General features: G+C 45.5%; 1 protein-coding gene across 1 annotated transcript; it reads left to right on the top strand.

Annotated features, from left to right (window-relative positions):
* Window positions 1–3818: 3818 nt before the first annotated feature.
* On the top strand, window positions 3819–9858 carry LOC116464365 (RNA-binding motif protein, Y chromosome, family 1 member A1-like; the record flags this gene model as incomplete). The annotated part of the gene is made up of 4 exons (XM_058435041.1): window positions 3819–3952; window positions 5968–6080; window positions 6584–6687; window positions 9681–9858. Coding segments are annotated over exons 1-4 (499 nt in total), but the record flags the coding sequence as incomplete, so codon positions are not given.
* Window positions 9859–10776: the final 918 nt, after the last annotated feature.

Here is a 10776-nt window from a genome sequence, read left to right as displayed (position 1 = left end):
TTACTCTAAAAGAAGCTGAAAGTCACTCCAAACATTTCTGGATTCTATGTCTCTACAGTGCAAACATGATCATAAAATTTGCCAAGGGCAGAACTATCAAACTCTATCTTAAAACTCAATAAACACTTCAAGTCTCACCTAAGAATTGTAATCAAAATGGACGCATCTGCCGTACTTCTATACAAATCTGAACAAACGCTATTTCACTGTACTCATTGTTTCACTATTCTCAGAAAATAACTTCCATATCAATATCCGGGGATGTGACAGAGCAGGTCTTCATCATGAGTAGTAACACCGGGTGTCCAAACCACTACTCAGGTGGGCCTGAATTCCCAGCCAGGTTCCCTCCCTGGACACACCCATTTTGGGCTCACCCATTTTGCAATCTCTTCACATTTCCTCCCCTGTGAGCCCAGTGTGGTTCTCCAGATTCCCTGTGTAGTGGCCTCTCTGGTCTGGTGGGGCAGGGCGGGGCAGGGCAGTGTGAGTGATGATGGCAGAGGGCAGAAAGCATGTCAGGGAAGCCTGGGATCATTGTAACAAAAAATGATGGGCCAGGGACAGCCCATCAGGGAGGACGTAGAGAGGGGCCTTGGGAGGATATCTGCGTGGAGGGTGAGAGGGCCCTGGTTGAGCCCAAACTGAGCCCCAAGTGGTAGCCGGCCTCAGGCATCAGCCGGTGAGGGATGATGAGACAGCTGCCACTTGAGCCTTGCTTCTCATCCACTGACCTTAGACACTTCCTCCTCTTAGGAGGCTTAAGGTGCCCCACTCCTAAAATGTGGGCGTTACAGTTCTTTGACGGCCATTTCTCCGCCAGCCCATGGATGGCCTGGGATTGCTCACTGCAGTCACCTCCCTGAGGCTTGGATTCTCCATGTGGGGCACAACTCCAGGAATCAAAGGCCTCTCAGGCCCCGGCCCTAGACTGCACACCTGGCCCCCTCTCTGTTCACTCTCTAATGGCCTCCCTCCCGTGGGAAGTACTGCAGGGGATTGCGCTACAGGCTCTGGCTGATGATCTCGGGGACTGCAGAAGTGGGTACAGGTCAGTTCAGGTCACGGCTCAAAGCCAATTCCCCACAGCCCAAGGAATGACCAGCAAGATCTTTTCCCATGATGCCCTACCTCGGCGGCTGCCTCAGCAATCCTGCCAGAATGTGGGCAGTCATGGTCAGCCAACCAGCTGAAGAAGCTCTGGTGCTCGGCCTGCAGCTGGAGGCTTGACCTTCACGATCCCACAACAACTAGACTGCAGCGGAATGAGACATCCTGTATCCTCGAGAGAGAGGAGTCAGGAAGTTTCATGCCAGACCTACCCTCCCACACACCAGGTCCCCTACCATGCTGGGAGGCACTCCTTACCCAGGATGCCAATGCAATACTCCTGAATGATCACTTCATTGTGGAAGTAAAGATTGTGATAAAAGGAAAACTTTATCCTGCCCCTGGAACCCGGGACAGTGGAGTTCCTCCCCTTACCTGGCCAAGAAGGACATAGAGGAGGTACTTAAAGGACCATTTCAAGTAGCTGGGCTGAAGCATGAGTTTCTCCTTCCCAACTATCTCACTGAGACACCCCCGGGTCCCAGGGCTACCTCAACCTGACCCGGACACCAGACTCCTCCCGAAGACTCGGGCTCCTTAGCCCGACCTGCAAATCCATCATGTAGCTTAGCAGGACTTCATCATCATTTGGGATCCCGGCCAACGTCTGGGTGTGCTACACAATCTGCCTCTGGTCAAGGAGCCGCCAGATGATTGGGTGGGCATACAAGGAAACACCCTGCAACCTTGCAAGAGCACGGAGAGTGGGGGGCAGGGTACCTTCCCTTCCAGGTCCTCTGTCTCTGTCTGGCCTGGCGGGGCACCATCACAGCTGTGGTGGTCTTGGTGGCGGGTGGAGGCAGGCCCAGACAACCTTCGCTGACCAGGGGCTGGCGCTGAAGAAGTGGGCAGGCGGCTGGGGGCCGCTGTTGTGGTGTGAGGCGACTACTTGCTCAGGGTTTCTGAGCTGCTGGAGGCCCTCGTGTGCTGGGTGCTGGACAGGCTCTGCTGCTGTCTGGGTGTGCGGTCTCTCCTTCTCCTGGTCTCCCTGAGGGGTGCCCGTGTCCACCCCACGGATCCACTGTGGGTAGAAGTAGCTGCAGGGCTGTGCCTGGCTCTCCCCATGGAGCTCGAGTGGTTTCAAGGGAGGTTATATATGCTCAGGGCCTAAACATCTTTGCGTGCAGCGCTGGCAGGGGGAAGAAATTGTCTGGGGAGATAGTGCCCGCCTTGCAGAGGACAGCAGTCCTATGCACAGTGAAACCGAGTCTCGAGCACCTTGTGTTTCTGGGGTAAGCCTGCAGGACACAGACACGGGGAGCAGGGAAGTTCCATGGCTGGTATGGGCATGCATGCAGACTCCCCTTCCTCCAGGGACTTTCCCAGTGAAACGTATCCTTCAACTTCCTGCGCTGATGAAGGGTCCTTGGCGCTGCCATTCTCCCTCGTGAGTGCTGTGCTTGGCTTCCTGGCCCTACCACGTGCCCTCAGGGCACATGCAATTAAGCTGCCCTCGTACCTGCATGAGCCTGTTCTCGATTCCCCTCGGTGTCCCCCATGCCCTGAATCCTGGCTGACCCCCGGTGCCTACCACCCTGTTTCCCCCAACCCCGCTCCCGGGAGCTCGGCGCCCATCCCCTGCTGCCAGCCATCCCGAATTGGCAGCTGCAAGGATATGGCTCTGGCCCGGAAGCCGGGGATGCCCTGCGGCCTGGGACATTCACGTAGCCCAGCTCCAAGTGAAGGACGTCCAGCGAGTCTGTCGCTGGCCGGGGCGTACTGGGGCCAGGGCCAGGCTGTGCCTGCGGGTCCTCCTGCTGCGGCTCCACATTGGCCTCCTCCTTGGCCACCACCTCCACCTCTGCAGTGATGTCATCCCCCACTAGCATGCCTCTTCCCCCAGGGGTTGCCTCCCTGCTCTGGGCACAGGCCGACCTCTCCTGCACAGCCTCCAGCCTTAACATGGTGCCCTCCTTGAGGCTCCCACAGAGCAAAGCCTGTGCCACCCACCCCACGCCCCCCGGGGCCCCTCGACTCTGGAGACGACTCCCGGAGAGGCCTGCGGGCCTTGCCGTGCTGAGAAGCACGCCCCACGCCTATGTGGAACAGGGTTCCGGGGGAGCCCCACAGGGCCCTTAGCCCGCCACACTCAGAATGGGGCTCAGATACCCAGCAGGGTTAGCTGCGCACAGTAGCCCTGGAGTCGGAGGCCAAGGCCCCGGCTTCCAGAGCCCCGCTAGCAGGCACCACGGCCACCGCTGTACTTGCGAGAGCCTCTGCGCCAGCAAGGCAGTGCACACGCGTCACTGGATTGGCGACTACGGCAGTTGGCCTCCCGTGTTCCCAGGGCACAGGATGAGAAGTCCTTTGGAATGCCCCTGTGAGTACAGCATCCTCAGGGAGGAACCATGAAACTCAGTCTGTATTTGCCTAGACCTGAGAGAGAGAATTCTTGCAGGGTTTCAGCTTCTGGTGCAGACGAATTCCACCCCAGCAGTGTACCAGTCGACTTTAGTCCCACGCACCCGCCCTGCCCCAATCCCCCAAAGCCACCGCCGCTGCCCTCGCCCCAGCGGGCAGCGCTGGTCCCTCTCTCTCCCCTCTGTTTCGGCAATATTCAGTACCATCAGCCTATCCTGCCTAATGAAGTGAGATGTTTCATGTGTTCCCTGTGGTTTAATGTCTCGCCACACTCAGGAGGACCACAATTCCAAAGGGCTCCCGTCTCCTGCGTGCCTTAATCCACCGCCACCTGGCACGAGGCACAAGCGGCATCTCAGAAGAGCTACCGCGAGAGGATGGAGCCGCAGGCCAGCCAGGGGCGGGGCGCTTCAGGACACGCAGGCAGCCTTCGCAACAATTGGCCGACGCCCACCGCCTTCGCAATGATTGGCCGCTGGAGGTAGGCGGGATTTCCGGGCACGTCTTCTGGCGTCCTTCCCTCGCAGGTTAGCTCCTGGCGTCCTTCGTGCAGTTGGCCCTGTGGTGCTCCGATGCCGGATCCGTACGACCTGAGGGCCAGGCGAACCTCAGGCTCTTTGTCCTACTGAAAAGCGCCGTATTTGCTGTTGCTCTGGACAGCTCGGTCTCTCGGCAAGAATAGAAAGCGAAGGTTTGGGATTTTGCCTATACAAGCGGAGGGGTTTGCTATGTGTGGGTGTTGAAATACGGGAGGAGACAGTGGGGGGAGAACTCCTTAGCGCTATTAAGAAACTCATTTTCGTTCCACTCATTGATTTTTCTTGAGGATTCTACCTTTAACTACCTAATATGTCCGACTAGTTGTGGGAGATGGTGCTAAGGCGCCATTGTTTTCACGTGCACTTTTTGTTAAAGCGGGTTTTCTCTGTGAATGTGGTCATAATTCAAAATACAGGCAATAGACTTAACCACTGCGATTAAAAAGTTACACTTTTAGTTAGCACATGTCACGTGTCTGATGTGCTTGGGAGAAATTATCAAATTTTGACATAAATTGTGTAACTTTAGTGTATGTAGAACTATGGGGCCATAAATAATCTCAGTTTAGCCTTTAATTGTCTCCTTCGTTGTATGGCAGTATTTGAAACATGTTTCATGTATCTTTGGCACCGTAAATAATTTAAACCGAATAAGTGGGTGTAATCGAGATAAATGGAGTTAGGTAGCCTAAAACGGGAACAAAATTGATGCGCTTAAGTTATTCTGTTAACCTGGCACACTGACTTACTCCTGTAATCCTAGCATTTTGGGAAGTGGAGGTCGGAGGATGGCTTGAGGTCAGGAGTTTGAGACCAGCCTGGGTAACATAATGGACTCTTTCATTGCTATTTTCGCATCAGGGACTGGTTTAGTGGAAGACAATTTTTCCTCAGACAAGGGTTGCGCAGGGGAAGGAGGCGGGGAGGTGGACACGTTTGGGAGTGGGGGCTGGCGGCAGGTCCCCGAGGGGCACGTGGTGGGGCGGGTCTTCCGGTAGGAGCAATGTGACAGAGGACAGGTGGGGCAGTGGGGCTGCCACGGGGACAGGGAGGGGCAGCGAGGGAGTAGGGAGGATGGTTTCCGGATAAAACTGTACCCACCTCAGGTCATCCTCAGGCGTAAGTTACATTCTCCAGAAGACAGGTATTACATGTCATCCTCCGGCATCACATTCAAGCCACAGAAAGGTACGGGTGGAAGACTAGGGTTTGAGGATCTTTGACCTATTGTATATTTCAACTCACTAAAAGATTGTAAAAATATTTAAAATATTCTCTCCCTAGGAGATTTTAAGTAGCTTGATTTAATCTTTTATCCAAATGTCATGCTGAGGGTGGTGATTCAGCCCTGAAATCCCATCAGTTTGGTACTCCCAAGCCGGTAGAACACTTGAGCCCAAGATTTGGAGACTCGCTTGGGCAATATGGGGAAACCCTTGTTTATTTTTAAAAAGAGAAAAAGTTGCACGGCTGTGGTAGAAAGCCCCTGTAATACTAGCCACTTGGGAAGCTGAGATGTGGGAAGATCAGTTGAGGCTGGGTAGAGGAGGCTGTGGTGAACAGCGCACTTTGGCGACAGGAGATATACATCTCAAGAAAGAAGATATTGCAAAACATCACACGGTAGCTCATAAATAGATAGTTTTCAAATAAAATTATTTAAATGGGGGTATTCTTCATATTGCAACTTAGGAAAATTATGATAGCTTTTCTTATCTAATTTTGAGAAATGAGGTTTTTGTCAGGTACATACTAAAATGCAGCAGTTGTCCATGAAGTTAGTGCCCCTTTGCTCTGAGTGTTACGAATTTTACATATTTGAGGTAAGAAATACTGAAAATATGTCACCCTCGGGAAGGGAATTTTACTTGGATTTTCAACACAGTATGTAATAAGATTTTATATTTTTCGCTTATTTATTTTTACCTAAATATAGATAGTTTTTTTACCATTACAGCACAATGGTAGAAGCAGATCGTCCTGGCAAGCTTTTCATTGGTGGCCTCAATAGAGAGACCAATGAGAAAATGCTTAAAGCAGTATTCGGGAAACATGGTCCCATATCAGAAGGTAACTCTTAAAACCGTGTGTGTGTGTGTGTGTGTGTGTGTGTGTGTGTGTGTGTGTGTATTTTCATATGTATATTTCATTATGTATGTTTAAAATCTGTATGTTACGTGTATATATATATATATATATATATACACATATGTTTTGAAAAGATATATTTTTTTCAAAGTTCATTGTATACCTACATTAAAATGCCTTATCTGTTTTAAACTCTTATTTTGTAGTATCTGTTTGATATTTGGAAAATTCTCATAGTACCAGGTTAAGGTTCTATGGAAAGGATAACCTACTATGTACAAAGGAAAATGAGGAAAAGTAAATGTGTTGTGGAGTTCAGGAGCAAACTGGAATAAAATAGACTGACTATAGGGGTGGCTCAGTATTAAGAACAATAATAGTGATGTGAAATGCAATTATTTTTTAGTGTTGATGTAATAACTCTCAGATGGTTAGCACCGTGATGAGTCCGTTATATTAATGTAAAATGTTTTCATGTATTTGAGTTCTTTTGATAAAGGATCGAACCAGCAAATGCAGAGGCTTTGCATTTATTACTTTTGAGAACCCTGCAGATGCTAAGAATGCTGCCAAAGATATGAATGGAAAGGTAAGAGTCCCTTATTAATAATATTCTTACTCTGTTCTTCAATTAACAGTATTTCTGGGTCTTTTTAATATTACTAAACTTTTGAAGATAGTAGCATGTCATATGAAGCCATCCTCTTCTTTGTGCCATATACCTGCAAGTGTAGGTGGAAGGCTATTGGAATTGACATTATATAAATTGATTTATGGTAACCTTTTTCTATGTTTGTATTTCAATATGAGTGTAAATAGATTTTAAAAGGTTTCGAAGAGCTTTAAAACTTATAAGGAACCCTCATGTAAATGAAAGTAATAAGTCAATATTTATTACATGCTGTTAATTGAAGTACTTCCAATTCCTGGAAATACTTTTAGAGCATAGACAAACTGTAGATTGATATCTAGACAGACTCACAAAAAGGAAAGATTCTTTCTTTCTTGAAGAATATATTTTCTGAAAATATATTCTTGAGAAAGTATATTTAAATAAGACCTTTACATTTAAGGAAATGTTAAGTAGTTGAAAATAGAAAATAATATGAGAACACTGAAGTCAGATAACAGAAGAAGTAACTGACATTTTTGCCCCATCCTTGCTTTTTCTCCTAAGGACATTTCTTTCCTGTCACCAGAGTGAGCTATGTAACATGAATACCTAATTACTCCTTTCTCCAGTGTGTTTGAGGACTTGTGTTGATTCAACCAATGGTCTCTTGTCCTGTTGAGTCTTAAATCTAGGGATTGTGTGTTTAGTAAAGCTTTAAACTTTCATGTAACTATACTAATTATTGAATTCCTTTACATTGTAGTCAAGATCATTTCCTTCTGTGCCCTTTAGTGCCTTTTTTGCTTTATAACATTATCCCCATCATGCCCGGCATGGTGGCTCCTGCATGTAATCCCAGCACATTGGGCGGCCGAGACGGGCAGGTCACAAGGTCAGGAGAACGAAACCATAATGGCCAACGTGGTGAAACCCTGTCTCTACTAAAATCCAAAAGAAAGGAAAATTAGCCACATCTGGTTGTGTGTGCCTATAGTTCCAGCTACTCAGTAGGCTGAGGCAGGGAGGCAGAGGTTGCAGTGAGCCGAGATCACGCCGATGCACTCCAGGCTGGCCGCAGAGCAAGAATCCGTCTCAAAAATAAATAAGTAAATAAAATGAAAAAGTAACATTTTCCCAAACTGTTTTTAGCTCCTGTTAGTCTTTACGCTGTCCCCAAAATGTTTTTTGGACTTCTTGAGAATTGTCCTTCCCCTTGTGTGTCTCAGAAATAATAATTGATGCTTCAAAAACAATATAGATTTCATATTTTCTTCCTCATTGCATATTGTAGGTATTTTGTACTCACTGTACTATATATTAGTATATTGACTGTGAAATTGTATATATTGCATATTTAAGTCTTCCTAATTGCTTTTATTTCTGTTACATCTAGCACACTTCTTGGCACATAGCAGAAAGTAGATTTTTATTCACTCTTATAAATTAATATTTTAAGCGGTGGTAGAAACTGAAAGTTGCTTTTGGTTCATGGCTTTGTGGTAGGTATGGAGATAATTTTGACTTATGTATAGAAATCTATGATAATTTATTTTTTCCCTCAAGTTTTCAAGCAAAACAGCAGATAATTTGTGAAAAGTTTTTGTTCGTTTGTTTGTTTTTTAAGATGGAGACTCGCTGTGTCCCTAGGCTGGATTGGAGTGGGGCCGTCTTGGCTTACTGCAACCTCCGCCTCCCGGGTTCAAGCGATTCTCCTGCCTCTGCCTCTTGAGTACCAGGGGCTAGGAAGGCGCGCCACCACGCCCAGCTAATTTTTATACTTTGAGTGGGGATAGGGTTTCACCCTGTTGGCCAGGATGGGCTGTATCTCTTCACCTCATAATCCACCTGCCTCAGCCTCCCAAAGTGTTGGGATTACAGGTGTGAGCAACCACGCCCGGCCAATGTTATTTCTAAATTACTTCATCTCACATATTTTATTGTGTTAAATATGAATGTTGTATGCACATAAATGTTAAGATAGCCAGTAAAGGAGGTTCTTAGAGTTTTCAGGTGGAATTAACAGTTAAGGAATTTTGGCTGACTTGAGAACACGGGGAAGGAAGCAGCCATGGGCAAATCTGGGGAAAATATTTTGAGCCCAGAAATAACGAAAGAAGTTTCAAGGTAGGAACAACTGGCGATGTGGCTTCAAGAGGTCTTGTCAGGGATTTAAGTCCTTCCTCCAAATAACAAAAGCCATGTAACTTTTAAATCTCGTTATTAGCTGAACTGCTTTCAAAAATTGCTGTGGCCTGTAGAAAAGATTACAGTGAAAAATGTTATTGTGAAATTAATTAGGATATTTAAGCATTTCTGAGAAATTACATGAAGTACCATATTATGAATTGTTTTTTAGGGGCACATCTAAGGCAATATAAGAAATGAGTAAGGCAAAATACTTTAATGAGATCAAACAAGGATCACATTTACAGAAACATTTTTAGAGTAAATGTAGAATTGTAAACCATATGGGGACATTTTATGTAAGTGTTAGCAAATCCAACAAGAAACAACCTATAATGACTAATGTGACTAATCACTCTGAAAAAGTAAGCTCATTGTTTAAAAAGGACACAGGTTTCGTTGGGACAGTGAAACTTTAAATGAGTGATGTGAATACAAAGATGAAGTGGATTATATATTGTAAAAAACAGATGTGCCCCATTCTTCCATAGAATGTGTGATGGGCGAATCTTTTTTTAGGTTTGAGGTTTTTTTTTTTTTTAATAATGGAGGAGTTTTCAAGGAATTTGAATAATAGAATTTGTGTTTGATCCCTTAATGGAAGGCACGTGCTCAGTAAATGTCTCAAATTTGGCATTGCGAAAGATGTGTTCATTTTAGGAGTAAAATAATTTCCTTTTGGAGAGAATACCTCAAGTTGAACTACAGTTGATGTAAAAATGTTTGTAAAATGTGCTTACGTTAAATGTGCCAGTGTTAACTGATAGTACCGTTAATACTTGTAGTGTTTGGATGGAAAAGCAATAAAAGTAGAACAAGCCAAGAAACCATCTTTTCAAAGTGGTGGTAGGTGGAGACCACCAGCTTCCTCAAGAAACAGAAGCCCTTATGGAAGTCTGAGATCTGCAAGAGGAAGTAGTGAAGGAAGAAGAGGGTGGCTTCCCTCCCATGAAGGACACTTAGGTAATGTTTTAAAATATAAAGATGGAACCATAGGACTGAAAGAAAATAAGTTTGAAGATATCGAAATTTCTCAATTTTTTTATTTCCTTTATGGACAGAAAATTAACTTATTGATAAAAAGCAAAATTATTTGTAAGTACTAAAGGTGTATTATAAGAATGATTGAAGTAATATCTAAAATTTGTTTTAAAATTGTAATAAGTTTGCATTGAAGTAACACACAATTCAAACTGAGTTGTGTTTATGAATGCTGATTGCCTGTACTTAACCGCTTTTCTGCAGAACTCATTTATGTGGATTATATTTTAGAGTTTTCTACTTTGGGGCCCAGAACTTCATATCGGTTGTATTATCAAAGGACTTAAAACTTTCCAACAGGAAAAAGTAACTCAGTACTTAAGATTGATTTTGTAGTATTTGTTTTCTTGCGTATACACGTGCCAACATCTGTGCAAATCTATTGCTTTGTAATTTTGATAGGGAGAGTTTGTACATTGGCCTGCCATAAAGCATTTTCAATTTAAGAAATGTAGAACTTTAATTTCAGAAAAGAGTCTGTGACTCTGGAAAGGTATAAAAACGACTGTTTCACAGACACGTATGTATCTTTCTTTGCTGGAGGACGAGTCACTGAAAATGATATTTATTTTCATGGTGAAACCCTGGCTCTCCTAACACGGTGAAACCCTGTCTCTTCTAACGATACAGAAAAATTAGCCTGGTTTGGTGGTGTGCACCTGTAATCCCAGCTACTCGGGAGGCTGAGGCAGGAGAATCACGGGAACCTGGGAGGCAAAAGCTGCAGTGAGCCAAGTTTATGCCATTGCACTCCCGCCTGTGTGATAGGGCAACAGTCCAAATAAATAAATAAATAAATAGATAGATAGATAGATAGATAGATAGATAGATAGATAGATA

Source organism: Hylobates moloch, unplaced genomic scaffold (genome assembly GCF_009828535.3).
Source record: "Hylobates moloch isolate HMO894 unplaced genomic scaffold, HMol_V3 SCAFFOLD_502, whole genome shotgun sequence".
Taxonomy (NCBI): domain Eukaryota; kingdom Metazoa; phylum Chordata; class Mammalia; order Primates; family Hylobatidae; genus Hylobates; species Hylobates moloch.
The sequence above is the reverse complement of the archived record's forward strand: the minus strand, read 5'-3'. Positions and strand labels throughout refer to the sequence as shown.